The 17,140-nt window shown below is 44.1% G+C and overlaps 1 protein-coding gene across 1 annotated transcript in view; it reads left to right on the forward strand.

The window, feature by feature from the left end:
- The window catches only part of PTPRZ1 (protein tyrosine phosphatase, receptor type Z1), a 194,514-nt gene that overhangs the window by 52,216 nt on the left and 125,158 nt on the right, over positions 1 to 17,140 (forward strand). Inside the window, exon 2 of the mRNA XM_015412036.1 lies at positions 10,824 to 10,883. Within this exon, the coding sequence (XP_015267522.1) occupies positions 10,824 to 10,883 (60 nt within the window). The remainder of the gene's footprint in view (positions 1 to 10,823; positions 10,884 to 17,140) is intronic.

The following is a 17,140-nucleotide window of genomic DNA, read 5'->3' on the forward strand; positions in this document are numbered from 1 at the left end:
ACGAAGGTGTTCAGGGTGGTGAGATCCAGGGAGGATTGTGAGGCACTCCAAAGGGATCTGTCGAGGATGAGCGAGTGGGCGTCAGTGTGGCCAAGTGCAAGGTGATGCACACTGGAGCCAAAAATCCTAACTATAAATACACGTTGATGATGTCCGAACTGGCAGAGAGACTGACCAAGAGAGAGATCATCGTAGATAACTCACTGAAAATGCCGAGACAGTGCGTGACTGCAATTAAAAAGGCCAATGCTATGCTGGGGATTATTAGGAAGGGTATTGAAAACAGATCAGCCAATATCATAAATGCCCCTATATAAATCAATGGTGCGACCTCATTTGGAATACTATGTACAGTTCTGGTCACCACACCTTAAAAAGGATATTATAGCTTTGGAAAAAGCGCAGAAAAGGCAACTAAAATGACTAAGGGAATGGAACACCTTCCCTGTGAAGAAAGGTTAAAACGCTTGGGGCTCTTTAGCTTGGAGAAACGATACCTGAGGGGGTGACATGATTGAGGTTTATAAGATTATGCATGGGGTAGAGCAGGTCGAGAAAGAGGTACTTTTCTCCCTTTCTCACAATACAAGAACTCGTGGGCACTCCATGAAATTGCTGAGCAGTCGGGTTAGAACAGATAAAAGGAAGTACTTCTTCACCCAAAGAGTGATTAACACATGGAATTCACTGCCACAGGAGGTGGCGGCGGCTACAAGCATGGACAGCTTCAAGAGGGAATGAGATAAGCATATGGAGCAGAGGTCCATCAGTGGCTTTTAGCCACAAGGTATAGATAGGGAATCCGGGGCAAGTGATGCTCTGTATTATTGGTGCTTGGGGGGTCAACAGTGGGAGGGCTTGGGGTCAACAGTGCTTGGGGTCAACAGTGGGAGGGCTTCTAGTGTCCTGGCCCCACCTGGTATTTTTGACCACTGTGTGACAGAGTGTTGTACTGGATGGGCCATTGGCTTGATCAGCTTCTCTTATGTTCTTATGTTCCTATGCATTATTGCTTCAGTCTAGCCCTGTTTAGGACTGCACCATTTGCAGCCTAAAAGGATATTCTTAAAGCAGTTCTCAGGTTAGAAACAGAGTGTAAATATGGCCACAAAAAATGGAACACCTCATCTAAAAATTAGTAAAAAGGAAAGGTTTGACCTGATGCCTGAAAAGGAACAGGATAGGTACCATGAAACCCTCAAGATGGATGGCATTCTAAAAGCAGGGTGTCACCAATGAGAAAGCCCTGGGAAGAGGATCTTAACTGCCAGCTGGACATTACATGAGGAGGTGGTTCTTCTAATATCCCAGCTCCAAGCCATTTAGGGCATGTTTATACATCATGAAAAGTGAGCAGTTGATTTCAGAGTTCTTCGTGGTACATAAGACTTTGCTTCGTTTATCTCAGGGACTGTTATTAATATCTGAATTCATATATTTGCCATTCTTATTTGTGCTGGAGTTGTCCATTATCAATACTTTTTAAAAAGCCCAGTTCTGTGTACTGCTGCTCTTGTCTGTCATGCTGTTCAGCAGATGGAATTATCAGTTTTGTTTAGGAATGGTGGCTCTTTCAACAGGTAGTCATGCACTTTAGTACAAAATAAACTGCAGGCTGACACCTACATGGCATGGCTTCTGTGTTTTATAACAACTTTCTGATAGAGAAAAAATGTTATATAACAAAGTTCCATTTGTGCATGACATCATGCATGAGCTATGTAAGATCAAGCACTGATTTTCATTTCCAGTCCATGTTGCCGTATACAAAAATAGAAAAGGCTATTTCATACAGTCATAAAGTTTCAAAAGAGGTCATTATCGGGAGGAGGGATTGCTGAAACACACCTTGCACAACACCTTGCAGAAATGCAGTATGGGATATGGTTAAGTTTACTTAGTGCAAGAACTACTTGGGATGACTTTCTTACATTCTACTGCAAGTAAAAAGTTCAGTGGGATTCAACCCAATATCCTCAGGTACTCCCAAGTACCTAAACAGTTGTGAAGTTTGTACTCTGACCACAGTGGAATTTGACAATTGCCACATTCTTACTTTTTGATCCTTGGTGTAGTCTTACCTGAAACTACTTTATATTATTGATTCAAACCATTAATCTAACTAGGTAGGTATTGCCTGTTCTGTCTGGAATCAGCTACCCAGGATCTCAAGTAGAAAAGGGTTTTTCCCAATACCTGCCACCTGAGATCCTGTAACTATAGATGCTAGAGATTGAACTTGGGACCTTTTGTATACAACACAAGGGGTCTGCCGCTAAAGTACAGTCTAGGGTTGCCATCCTCCTGATGGGGGCAGGGTTTCTCCTGATTTTGAGGGCCCCAATCCACTGCCGGCCAGCTGGTCAGCAGGGGGAGCCCTGCCTCCAAAGAGCTTTTTATGCCCACCTTGCCCAGCACGATGACATCACCTGGAGGTAACATCATCACACTAGGCATATCATGCAGGAGACGCTCTAGCATTTGGCTAAAAACTTTATGGTGACCATAGAGTTTTTGGCCAAATGCTAGAATGTTCCCTGCATGATGTGCCCAGCACAATGACATCACTTCTGGATGATGTCATCATGACGCGCGCTTTGTACGCATGCAACAAGATCCAAGGGAGCAGCCTGGAGGGGCCCCCTTCCCCCCGCAACAAGATGGTAAGGACCTGTGGCAACCCTAGTACAGTCTCTGCTTGAGCTAGTGTTTTTGTTGCCATATTTTATTCTGGCTATTTTAATGATGAGGCAGTTTCTCTTTCAGGATAGGCTTTCTCCATAGCTACCTTCATGGGCTGAGATTTATTTTCAAGAATGTAATTAGTAGCTTTTTCTTACATTTAATTTAAATGTAATTAAAATAACATTGTGTTCTTGATAGATCCATACCTTTGTGAGATAGTCTGCAAAGCTTTATTTTCATGCAACTCCCTGTGCTACATTAACACATTCCATATTTCTCCATTTTCCCCTTTAGCTAAGGGCTTGAAAAGGTCAATAATAAATGAATTGTGCTACTAGATACCACTTTTGAGCAGTATGAATTCTTGTTAGAAATTGTTGTGATGTTAAATGACTATTAAATGGAACCACTGAAATCTGTTAGAGCAAAAAGGCCTGAAATAACCTTTAGTGGAAGATAAAATGATATTTAAAACACAGAATAGAGAAGAAAATACACCATTTATTTCTTGTCATATTTGGAGACTCAGACTGTGAAACAGAAAATAGGACTGTCTTAAGGAAGAGCAGATTCCCAGAGCCTATCCAAATTGGGATTTGTTTGATCCCAAGTTTTCTTTCTAAATGATTTTTTGTCAAATTTTGGTAGAACCTGAGGAGTAAAAGCAAAACACTCGCCTCTATTTCCCCAAACAGACTTGGACGGTCAACAGAAACCACTCCAAAACTATCTGTTCATGTGCTGGAAATATTTTTTTTTAATTTTGCATTCAAAGGACTTGTTAAAGAATAAGAGAAACCCCTTAAAATTAACCTTTTGCCTACCAAAAAGAACACAGGTATTTTAAGTTTGTTTATAACCTTTTTGACACAGAGAGGACATGCTTTGAAAGGTTCATCTTAATATGTTTTGGTTCTGTGGTATAAAAGAACACAATAGCACTCATATGCAACACAGAAACAACAGATATGATGAACCCTCTCAAAATAAGCCTTTTGCTTGCTGAAAAACTACTTTAAAAATACTTTCAGAACAAAAAGTGCTTGTTTTGAAATGGTTGTTATCTCTTCTTGTTTCTATAGCAACACATAGATGTGCTTTTTCTAGGATCCCTGAATCTCTATGGCACAGAAATTACTTTTATGAAAAATTCCCCAATATTTGTAGTCGTGGCAGGCACCAGCAGGCATCAAAATGCTAACCTCTCTTGGACTGCGTATCAAATGTATGATAGGTGAGGTTTCAATCCAAAGAGCAGTTTGAAATGAGGAGGACCAATATCCACCCTAAACAGATTTAGGGATGACTCTAGTTTAGTGTATCTCACCTGACATTTGAGAATAGCAGCAATCCTGTTGTACCTTGTTGTATGAAGTGTCAGCAGGCACAAAATTGTACCCTGAAATTGTACACACACACACACACAGAGAGAGAGAGAGAGAGAGAGAGAGAGAGAGAGAGAGAGAGAATAAATATATAAGTATATATCTAGCACTGGTTAGCACATTAATTACTATTTTTGTTCAGTTCTGTTTCTCTTATAATACGAGTTCATTTAAAATACATCTGATATCTGTATAAATGTCTTGTGGAATTGCTTAGGATCAGTTTGAATGCCAACTGCAATGCAATAAATGGGTGTGGGTTTCATAATTTTAAAACAATTTCTAGTGATTGCTTCTCCCTACTACCAATACTTATCCATATACTGTCAACAGCCCTATCCTGCACAGATCTCCAGAGGTTAACACAGATCATGACAGTGTGTATGCAAGAAAATGTTTTTAAACAATATGTTCATTTTAAAGGCATCGTATTATGGAAAGCTTCTGTCTGACATGTTGAAGAGTTGCTGTTAAAGTTTTGCGTAACCTCACTCCCTGACATTCTGAGGTTGGCTCCATCTCCTGCAGTAGTCATTTTGTGGTTTCACCCACCACCTTGTGTCAGAATTCCAGGTCCCCGTAGGCTCAAAAAAGTTGGGGACCCTTAATATATTGTATCAGTGTCAGGTTCATGTTTTGCTTCTACTGAAATTTATTTAAAATAATAAAGATGTTGTCATGTGACATTACAAATTAGGGAATAAACTTTACTTGACTGGAGATCTTTGTACAGAAGGTACATGTTGCCCTGCTTTCTGTGCAAAGTTATTGCCAAAATTTAAGTTTGTGTAGTACATAAAAACATTGATCCTGTTCTTGATTGCTGAAGCTATCATTTCTTGCCTACTGAAGTTCCTCATGGAACTTTAAAAGTGGTGGCATTCTCTCACGCCCAAGCTCCACTTCATTTTGCATATGAATGTTCAACAGATTGTTTGTAGTAATAATTAAGAGAACAATGGATAAAGGAAGAAACTGGAAATAACAACTAATGCTTGGAAATCAGAGCTTTCCATCTTTTTAAGTGCTTATGTAAAAGCAATTTTTTAAACTGTCCACTGGTAGGGAGTGCTAGCAAGGGAACAGCATCCCCTTCTGTATTTCTGCTGATTTCAAGATATCTAATATACCAAATCACATTTTAGTCTATGACCTTGTTGTTGTTGTACACATGTGATTCCTTCTGACTAGAGTGGGTTATGTAAGTGCATAACAGCATCATGCTTTATGATAGGTGCACAGATATCATACTCTCAGTTTCCTGGCTGTCTCCTAGAGATAGTTGTTAATTAGATTAATGACCCAATTTAGAGTGTAACTTTTTATAACAGGTCGTTAGCAAGATGAGTTTGCCTTACTTTGCCAAAGCAAAAGTTGCTGTTATTACTGTAACACAGTTATGCTCACCTCTAGTGATGGGATGTATTGCTAATTATTTCTAAATGTGTTGATTACTAAAATGATTTGTTACCCAAAACAACAAATGCCCACAAAAATTCATGGAAAGGTTTATTCTAAAATCAGATTTCCTTATCGCTCTATAGCTCTTTCTACCAACTGCCTATGTGCAGTTGATGAGATACCCTGCCAAACAGCAAGCTGTTCAGTTTTCTCCTAATGATGCCAACTAACAGAAGGTGACCTGGAAGCCCTTGAAGACCCATACCCCTTTTTACTAATAGTGCCCACCACCTTCTGTCCCTATATGCTTTGAGTGAGATTTTTCCATCAGATTGTCATAGCAACTCGTCCCCTTTCTTGCCTCCTTTTTTACCATTCAAGATGCATGTATGTTTGACACATATGTGTGTGAATGAGGCTGATGCTTCTTAATCGGGTCTGAATTCACTATGGGGAAGTGAAGCATAAAGAAGAAACTTTTGTTTGGCTATTCCTCACTCCTGTTCTAAAGGAACTGCAGGCTTAGGTTTTAACACCCAGTGGTATGGAATAGAAATGGAGAACATAAAAGAATAATCAGTGATTAAACAAGGTACATACATGCTGTCAAAGTAATACTTAATATGTTAGAGCACCAAACACTAAAATGTCTGCATTATGCGTAAACAGTCTGAATAGCCAAACGAACCCTTGTAACAAAGTATAATGTGGTAGGAAAGAGGGTGGGAAAAGGAGGATGGCACAAAGTGCGGAGGAGGTTATTACTATTCATATTCTGCATGGGGTGCCATCTGGAGAAGCAAGAGTCTAGGCAGCCAGCAATCCAAACAGGCGAGATCTGCACAAACTAGAAGGTTTGGCGTTCCATGAGGAAAAGCCTGACAGGGGAATCAAGTGAGCATCACTTCATTCATACACTGCCTTTCTCCACAATGGGGACCCAAAGTGGCTTACATCATTGTCCTCTATTTTATCTTCACAATAACTTTGTGAGTTAGGTTAGGCTGAGTACGTGTGACTGGCCCAAGATCACCCAGCAATTTTCTGTGGCAGAGTGGGGATTTGAACCTGTGTGCCCTAGATCTTAGTTCAACACTCTAACCATTACACCACACTGGCTTTCAAGTTCCAGGCGATAATCCAAGGAAGAGGAATGCAAAGTGAGAGTTGTTAGCCAGTAAGCCAGAAGCCAGTGTATGCAGGAGGAGAACACTTCATGATTTAAAACTTAGCATGGGTTGAGATAGTGCTGGCAGTTACAGGGCACAGAGAATAAAGGAAATCAAATATTTGGTTTTCCCAGGCTTGGGGGGAGGCCAGAAAATTTCAGGTGAAACTAGAGGAAAGCCTCTCAATTGACTGGTGAAGGTAGAGGCAAAGTATTCTCAAGCCCTGGAAACTTCTCTACACTAAAATGGTGGGAGGGCATTGGGATGAGGAGAAAAACCAAGGGAGTTTCCTTGCCAAAACACTTTCCAAATGGGAAAGGTGGCTTTACTTACCTCATTAATAGAAGAAGTATCACCTTGTCCCTGGAAGGGTTTCTTGTTAAGAAAGGCTGTGACAACACAATAGAGTACTCTGCATAAAAAGCACATTGATTGACCAGAAACATACAACAGGTTCTTGAGTGTATGATTAACATTGCAATCATAAATAGTTATACCCTTCCAAGACTTCAATTGACTTAGGGTGTAATTCTGTTTAGGACTGCACTGTGAGTCAATTTCTCTCTGAGCTTTCTGTTATGCCAGGCTTAACCCTCCTGAGCTTGCAGCCATCATACAAACTAATCCATAGTGTGGGTCTATTTGACTTTGGCAGCAGCATCAGTACGATTGGAAATAAGGGAGGAAACCTTGCCCAGATAGTCTAACAGAAAAGTAAATCAATGAAAGTGTCTACTTGAATGTAATGTTGAATGTAAGATTCCTATATAGGATTTGTTCCTGAGGAAAGACCAGAAACACTTAGATATCCGGAAAGAGTATAAACTGAAAGAGATATACAAATTGATTGTATTTGGAGGAGACTACTGTTGTGAATTTGTACAAGGACGCAAGACGGTTATAAGTATATAGATTGTGAGAGACTGGAGCAGACTGCTATGTGATGTTTTATTGACCTTTGTATTTTTTCTATGAAGGAATATGTTGTTTGTCTTTACCATACACTAAATATGTTATGGCTTTAATATAGTCTGATCTATTCTTGTATTGTTCTGTGGGCATCTAGCACACATCTGTATTTTTTTCATACCTGACCATCATACAAGCTAGCCATTACACCTTCATGGCTATAATTCGGTCATGTTGAATGATTCTTCCCTACCTGTTCTTCTGTTAACTCACCTACCTACTATTCTGTAAATAATCCTAGCTGGGGCTTTCAGGACTGTTCTTTAAGCTGGGTTTTGCAGGTTCCTGCGGCCCTGTTCACACGAGAGGTTTTGGGCCGGGAGAGGGACATATTGGGGCCGCAGCAAACGGGCGCGATCCCACAGCAACATCTGGGAATCGTGCTGCGCCCGTTCCCAGCCCGTTCCCAATCCGCCCCTCTTGGCCAAACCCCCGCAGCAAAAAAGAACCACCTACCTAGGTGGTTCTTTCCGAAAGGCCGCATCACTGCCAGCCGTGGGATCGCCAGCGCGTCTTTCCGCCGGCGCATCCCCAGCCCTTGGCCATACTGCGCATGCTCGAGCATGCGCAGTTCGGCAGCCTCCCCCTCCCAATTGTCTCTTCCTCCCCGGCATCTGATCGTGCCGGGGAGCAACAGTGCCGCGGCTCAGGGGATCGTGAGATCCCGCCGCGGCGTCTCTTCTTTGGTGCGGCTTTTAAAAGCCACACTTTGGCCAGTGTTTTCCCTGCCGTGTGGCAGGGGCCTGCGTGTATCAGAAAAGGTTGCTCAGTCACTTGCTCAAGAGGTCACAGAATTGTTATAAGTTATCAGTGGGTAACTGCCAACATTATGGTTCTGTGGCACCTGCTCTATTAGTGAAAGTTACACAGACGATTACTGCTATGTAGAAGCAGCCACTTGCTGTGGTCACACTGGCGACTTGGTGCAATATGGTACCGCCTCTCATTGTACCAGCTTAAAGTGTTGTGGGGCATATAATACAGACAACAAACCCTGCTGCAAGTTACCCATGCAGACATCCCATGGTCAGGCATCCACATTGCTGCAGTGCCTCAGCCATGGAGCACGCTGCCCAGAAATTTTTCAAAATGCATGCATGCTCATGTGCTCACATGCATGCACACACATGCACATATAGGCAAAAAAAATTTTTTAACCCCTTAGTGGCGGGAACGGAGCTGCAGGTTCAGACTGCCAAATCCGTTCTGTGCATGCTCCCCTGCATTCAGACATCCAGCCATGCACAATGAATGTGTGGGGAATCAAAAACACCACTTGTGATGTGGTGCCTTTTAAACCTGGCTCCAAGTCATCATATGACAGGATGAGTATGCCAGGGGAACACTGAATGACTGTGCCCATTTGATTCGGAGGGGAGGGATGGCTGCATTGGGCCAAACTGCTCATGTGGTCACAGCCACTGTTTGACTTTCTGTTTGGTTGGTTAGTTTTTTTAGTATTTTGTTGTTGAAAAACACTGTATTTGTGTGTGTGTGTGTGTTTAAAAAGTACTTTTGTGATCCACTTTCAGCATTGAAATGGGAACACAGGACTGTTTACTTATTTTACTTAAGTATAACACAGGGCATCCTAATTATGGACCTTTTGCATTGGGTTCAGTTTGACGCTTATCTGCACCCTATGCCTGCCTCTAGCCTCTTTATTGTTCCTACTAATCTCTCCCATTTGCTTGTTCACACGTTCCTTTCTATTTTAATGACATTTCAGCAATTCAGCCAATAGCTATGGAGGATTCAGTCACTAACAAATAATAGCTTATGATTATATTGGGTTTAATGTCTGCTTTAGAGTTTTTGTGACTATTTTATATTTTCAGAATACTTTACTGGCAAATCTGCATGTCACCTGTTGTGCTTTGATGCCTCATTTCTATAAACATTGACATAAAGGATCCATGCAATGATTCTATGTTGTGTGTCTTGGATGTGCTGTTTCCTCTCAGCTCTACCTGTCAGAGATTATCCACTGTGCTTCTGCAATTTTTCATGTCCTTGTAACTTAATATAAATGATAGATATAATAACAAAACACATGTAAACGTACAAAAGTCCTTCTTAGAAAAAGGGTGGGGTTTTTTTGTCATGGTGGGGCCCAGGTTCTTTGACAGAGTGATTGGTAGGACGTCAGACAGAAAAAAAAATGGGAACCACTGTTCTAGAGCATAAATGTGGATATTAGAAGTTTATATGGGTTTTCAAAGCTAGGTGAGTGGCAAGCCATATCACTTCCATGTGTATGTATAGAACCTTGTCATTCTCACTTCAGCTAAATGAAGCTGTTTAAACAAGGGAAGCTTTAGAGATAAACCAAATTACTCAGAGGGAGACCGGGGGCGGGGATGTGGGTAGAGTGGCCATTGGCAATGGTGTGATGTCACTTCTGAGGAAAACCCAGGAGTGACATCTGTGCTCTCAAGGAATCGCTGGAAGCTCCATGGTAAAACTGTGGTTGCTTGTGGCATGAATGCAGGTTAACTTCCCTCACCACAAAATGAGATTCTAAACCTTCTTTATCCTCCATGTAATAAGGGAGGGGGGAAGAACTAGGTGCATGGAAAAGCACCTCAGTATGACTATAGTCAATTGAACTATTTGTGTCCCTCCCACTACAATATTTAAAGATATGAGCATTAGATTAATTAAATATATGGGTATTAGATTAATTAATTCCTACCAATTCATTCTTCCATGCCTTTTTAATCACACAGTCAATATCAATGCATTCATTGGATTGTTTCCATGAAAAATGCAGTTACAATTAGGCTTCATTCAAATGTTATACCAAGAAGACATTAAGCTTGAATGTGCACATGTTCCCATGCTTGCCCATGCACCTAGCAGCTCCAGTTTAAGGGGGAAGAATAAATAACTGGGTCTCAAAACTGATTCCAGCTAATAACAGCTTCATTTTCCACAGGGAGCCACTGAAGCTTACCAGCGGGGGACAGTTTTCTGATCTGAAAGAACAGAGATAGAAGAGCTGGGAATTAGGAACTAGGGGTCAAATGCCAGAGGCAGCACTTGGAATAGCCCAAATTAATGTCTCACCTTAATATAACCTCACAAAGGACTGTGAGGCATATTATTTCTGTTTATTCTGTGAATAAAATAATAGAGGAAGTTGATGCATTGATTATGACAGTTCATTCCTCTATACTACTTGAAGCTGATATGAACTTCTGCTTATTTTTAGAATTTGTTTATGGATATCTCAGACAGCAGCGGAAAATTATTGAAGACTGGTCCTATTCGGGTAAGTGCATTATTTGCTACTTCAGGATGCTTCATTATTATAAATAAGCAAATTGCTTTTCCTTTCATAGGCAAATCCAACTAAAACAAACCAGCTGGGTAAAATTGCATTTCCACTTAAGTGAAATATAAAGGGATGGAAAGGGGATGAAAAGAAGTCAGGGACATACACTCATTCAGCTAACACATAAGAACATAAGAAGAGCCCTGCTGGATCAGACCAATGGTTCATCTAGTCCAGCATCCTGTCTCACACAGTGGCCAACTGGTTCCCCTAGATGGCCAACAACAGGGCATAGAGGCTGAGGCCTTCCCCTGATGTTCCCTCCTGGCTCTGGGATTCAGAGGCTTAGTGCCTCTGAATGTGGAGGGTCCCCTCAGTCACCATGGCTAGTAGCTATTGATATACTTGTCCTCCATGAATCTATCTAATCCTCCTTTAAAGCTTTTTATTCCTGTGGCCATCACTACATCCTCTGGCAGTGAATTCCACATTTTAATTACCTGCGTAAAGTATTTCCTTTTGTCCATCCTGAACCTACTGCCCATCACCTTCATTGGATGCCCTCGAGTTCTAGTACATTGGAAGAGGGAGAAAAAGTTCTCTTTGTCAACTGTCTCCATCCCATGCATAATTTTATAAACCTCTATCATGCCCCCCCCCAGTTGTCTGTTTTCTAAACTGAAAAGTCCCAGACTCTTCAGCCTTTCCTCATAGACAAGGTGTTCCAACCCTGTAATCATCTTGGTTGCCCTCCTTTGTATCTTTTTCCATCTCTGCAATGTATATTTTGAGATACGGTGGCCAGAATTGTACACAGTTTTCCAAATGAGGCCGCACCATGGGCCTATACAGGGGCATTATAATATCGGCTGTTTTATTCTCAATCCATTTCCTAATAATCCATAATACAGAGGCCCCTGCCACACGGCAGGGAAAACACAGTGAAAAGTGCGGCTTTTAAAAGCCGCACCAAAGTTGAGACGCCGCGGCGGGATCCCATGGATCCCCTGAGCCGCGGCGCCTTTTCTCCCCGGCACGATCAGATGCTGGGGAGAAAACACAGTCCAGACGGGGAGCCTGCCGAACTGCGCATGTCGGAGCATGCGCAGTTCGGCTAGGAGCCGGGGATGCGCCGGCACAAAGATGTGCTGGCGATCCGACGGCCCGGCTTGCGGCGCCCCTTTGCTTTGAACCACCGAGGTAGGTGGTTCAGTGTTGCTGCGTTGTATCGCGCGGAAGGGCCAGTTCGGGGACAGAAGCACTACGCTTCCCAGATGTTGTGGTGGGATCGCGCACGTTTGCTGCGTCCCTGAACCGTCCTTCTACCAGCCCAAATTCATACGTGTGACTGGGGCCAGAGTTTGCCTTTTCCACTGCTGCAGCATACTGGGTTGACACTTCTATTCAGTCATCCACTACAACCCCCAGATCTTTTTCCTTCTCATTCTCAACAAGTTCTGACCCCAGTAGCCTATACTTGAAGTTGGGATTTTTTTATCCCAATGTATATCACTTTACACTTACCAACATAAAACTTCATTTGCCACATTGTCACCCACTCACCCAGTTTGTGGAAGTCCTCTTGGAGCTCTTCACAGTCAGCCTTGGTTTTCACCATCCTGAATAATTTGGTGTCATATGCAAACTTGGCCACTACACTACTCACCCCCAGTTCCAGACCACTGACGAATAAATTAAATAGTACTGGCTCCAATACCAATCCTTGTGGGACTCCACTACTTACTTCCCTCCATTGTGAGAACTGTCTGTTGATTCCTACTCTTTCCTTCATGTAATTTAAGCAGTTTTTAATTCATAAGAGAACTTGTTCTCTTATCCCATGACTACTAAATTTACTCAGGAGTCTTTGGTGAGGTACCTTGTCAAAAGCCTTCTGAAAGTCCAGGTATATCATCTCTATGGGGTCACCATTGTGTACATGCATGTTCACTTTCTCAAAGAACTCCAAAAGGTTGGTGAGGCAGGACTTCCCTTTGCAGAAACCATGCTGATTTTCCCTCAGCAAGCTTTGTCCCTCTATGGGCCTAATAATTCGCCAGTTTGGCGTAGCGGCTAAGTGCGTGGACTCTAATCTGGAAGAACCAAGTATGATTCCCCACTCCTCCATGTCCAGCTGCTGGATGACCTTGGGCAAGCCATAGTTCTGTCAGATCTGTTCTTGAAAGAGCAGTTTTCAAAAGCGCTCTCTCAGGCCCACCTACCTCACAGGCTGTCTGTTGTGGGAAGGGAAAGGAGTTTGTAAGCCTCTCTGAGAGTTTCTGGTGGTTGCTAGCGTTACCCTTGTTTCTGCTGTGTAGCTCTGTGGTCAGAACTTCCTGTATGTAGTCATGGCATTATTTTTATATTTTATTTTTTCTTCCTCAGTTTCTGCCCACTGATCATTAGCAAGCAAGGATTGCAATTGACTGGAGGTCTCCTGCCATAAGTTGTCAAATGGGAATCCTACTCATGGGAAGAGGCAGAAGGATAGATTGGGGAGAAGGAGTGTGCCCTTTATATGAATCAATGATATTTGAATCCCTTCTCAGGTCTTTATTTAGGTGCAAGATTTCCTTTCTAAAAGATTATGGAAATGAAAGATTACTGCATATGTTGGTCATGAGGATAGTTTCTTGTAAATACGTTATAACTATTGATCTGTTGTTCGTATCAGTTCTGACCTAAGACCATTCTAATTATACTGTTGTATTTGGGTCAGGCATGAACCCTGATTCAAATATGTAGCTTATGTAATTACAGTATTGACTTCTTTAAAAGGATAAAACAAATAGCACAAGTAACTTTGAGAAGGCATCATTTTCAAAAATTGGATCCCAGTTAATTTTAAAATATATTTCTACTTTGAGACACGTTCACCTTGCCTCGACCATGGCCAGGGCATTTTCAGCCCTGGCCTCAACCTGGTGGAACAAGCTCCCAATAGAAATTAGGGCTCTGCAGGATCTATTACAGTTCTGCAGGGCCTGTAAAACAGAGCTGTTCCGCCAGGCCTTTGGTGGAGGCGGTGGACATCCAACCCATTTAGCCCCTCCTGCTCAAGCTGCCCTTGATTGTGATGGTAGTGAACATGAGAACCCATACCAGTCAGGTTCTATATCCACTCTGATGGAAACAGGCCCAGGACACCACAAGTTTTTGGAATGGCATCTTGTTTATTTAAGGGAATTCAGAATGGTTGTTTTTGATCATGATTGATCTTTGTTAGTATTTTGTACATTGTGACCCACACAAAGCTGTGGTGTCTGGTGTGGCTCCAGGACAGCAGGAGGTGGGGTGGGCGGTGACCCAGCACTCCATGAGGTCCCTAGAGCAGTGGACAGCCCAACTGGTGGCGGCAGTGGCAGAAGGGAAGGCGGCAAGCAGCAGCACCAGCTGCTTTGTGGAGGGGCAAGCTCCCTCCCTTCTTGGCATTGTCGTCATGCCGTCCTCCCTCTCGCACACTGTCCTTCCCCTGCCCAGAGCTAGCAACCAGGATCTCAGTATTATGGCATGGAGGAGAACGGAGACTAAACCCGTGATAATATGTCTGAAAACTCTCATTATCTAATCCTTTGTTTTCTGGGTGAGTGCGAAAAGCCCCACACTGCAAGCAGCCCCAACAGACTGGGCAACAGGTGGGGGTGTCGGGGGTGGTAATTAACCCCTTGCCTCACCCTCAGGAGGGTTTTGTGTGGGTCCTGCACAGGCAGGCACCGAGGAGGATAACAGTGCATTGCAATAACAGCCGCAGTGGCTAATGTTTGCCATGCAAACGCTGGCTTGGTGGGGGTTAGTGCAGCAGAATGGCAACAGCTGGGCTTTGTTTTCGGCTTCCATCTTCTGAGGAAAGTTTTAGCGAACCTTAACCCTGTGGGCGAGACTCAGGCAATGCAACCAGTGGATAGGGACAGATTCTAAATGTGGAAGGCATGGGAGGGAGTGTTCTTCCCTCTTTTTGAGGGGGGAATGGAAATTTGGGGAAAGCCTGAAATATATAATAAATAGCAGGAAAGCCTGTTATATGACAGATGGGGGAGCCCAGGTCTCTCACGGGGGCCTACGTGCAGGGCCTGGGGCATCGAGGGGCTTTGGCCAAGAGCGCCCAAGACCCACCCCATCCCAAGACTGACTCACCCCCCCCCCCATCTTGCAAGGCAGCCCTCTGCTCGGGGAGAGTGATGGGGCTCCCCGGCTCTCCACGGCCGGCTTGCTGGCATCCTCCAGGGTTGGGAGACATCTGTACAACACACCACAGCCCGACTTTGAGGTAGATGTTCTGCCCTTCCATCTGTGGTTATTCAAGGCAGGTACAATAAAAAACCCTACTCTGAAAGGCTATGCCCATGCCTTTTAAGTGAGATTGAATCGGTAGAGCATATGTTCTTCAGCTGTCCATTTCACAGGGTGACTCGTCATAAAATTATTACCCTATTAGTCGATAGGACACCTGGGCACATTAATACAAACAAAGCAAGGCTTCACTGGCTCCTATCAGATAAGAATGCAGAGATTACACATTCAGTCGCTGAGTTTTGTAAATTAATTCTTAGATTGTGCGAATTGCATTTTAAAAGTTCTTAAATTCAGATTTCTATTTTTGTATATTATTGACAGGAACCCCTGAATTCCCCATTCCCACCCAAAACCAAGGCGGCAGAAAACGTCGGCTGTGACAATTATGACTTTTTTCTCTTTCTCTCACATGTTATGCTTACTCTGTATATTGGTCTTAAGACCATAATAATAATAAACTACAGGAGGCAGCAGAGTCTAGTTATAGGTAGGGATGTGAGACCAGTATCTTCTTCCTAATAAGTGTCTCTTTGTCTTCAGATTTCTACTTCCATGGGAATATCTTCCTTCTCAGAACAGCATAGAACATTCTCTCAGCTAGCATGGAAGCTAGGTTTCTATCTCTGTCTTTCTTTTCTATACTATCGAGTATGTTAGTTCCTGGAAAAAAGCTTTTTTAAAAACTCTTTGATCAGCTTACATCGTTGCAGTTGTGTAATCACTCTGCCAACATGTACTGTCTCTCAAAGTGCTCTAGTTTGGAAGCCAAAGTGGAGAAAATCCTTCATGTGGATGCAGCCTGTAATCCTGTCCTTATATACAACTAGGAGGAACACCCGTTGCGGGAGGAGGCAATGGGCCCTAGGGAGAGCCGTCGCTGAGGGGCAAGGGGGCTGGGCTGCCCCCCCGAATCTGTGCCTGGGTGTGCCATGCGGTGGCCTTCCCCCTCCCCGAGCCCAGTGGAGCCCCCCCACAAATTCAGGGCCCACTGCCTGGCCGGCGAAAGCTGCTCTGGATGGGGGAAGCACGGTGCGGCAGTCAGAGAGAGGCCTGGCAGTGGGGAAGGGGGTTGGCCTACTCCCCCCCACAAGCAGGGCCCGCCACCTCCGTTGCCGAGGCTGCAGCGGGTAGGGGAAGCGTGGCGCAGCTGCCTCCCCAGGCCAAAGGAGGAAAGTCCCCCGAAGAAGGGGCTGCTGCCTAACCGTCCACGGCTGTGGCGGGTGAGGGAAGGGTGGTGCGGTCGCCTCCCCCGTCCCTGAGGCGAGCTGGGCCCAGCGCAGGGCCCCCGCCACTGAAGAAGGTGTTGGAGTGAGGCGGACTGGGCGGACAGTAGGGAATGACCTCCTCCTCCGTCATCCCCGGCCTCTGCTGTCCCCTCGGTGACAACCCGGTTCTCCAGGGCTGCCGCTCCCTCCTGGCGCCATCTCTGGCTTCACTCCCTGCCCAGCACCATCACCTGGCATCGCAGCCTCCCCTCCTCGGCTCCTGGTGGCGGTGTTCGCTCGCAGCGTTTGCCTCTCGCCTCCCAGCCAATGGCATGCCAGCAGCCTTGAGCGGCAGCTGGCGAGCCAATGGCTGATGCTGCCCATTTTTTTTCTGCTCCCTTACTCAATTTAATATATAAGGAGAGATTGAGCTTTGGTCCCACAATGTTCTATGCACTCCAAAATCAGTTGGCTCCGTGATGTGTCAATCACAAGGTGTCTCTATCCACTGGCTGTGTTGCCTGAGTTCTCTCTCACCCACTGCAGCCTAGGCCACTCTTCTCTGATTGGGCCAGCGTTTCAAGGTCATTTGCATATGGAAGCTGATTGGACTTCACTCCATTCCGCACCTCAAACACCCCCCCCCCACGAGACAGTTGGAACTGTCACTTGCATATGCGACCTGGTGTATTTTGAGGTAAAATATGTCCTCACTCACAACACATCACTTCCCTTTCAAAAGAAACAAACCCAATA

The sequence above is a fragment of the Gekko japonicus genome, unplaced genomic scaffold (genome assembly GCF_001447785.1).
Source record: "Gekko japonicus isolate JY-2015 unplaced genomic scaffold, Gekko_japonicus_V1.1 scaffold1122, whole genome shotgun sequence".
Lineage (NCBI taxonomy): Eukaryota > Metazoa > Chordata > Lepidosauria > Squamata > Gekkonidae > Gekko > Gekko japonicus.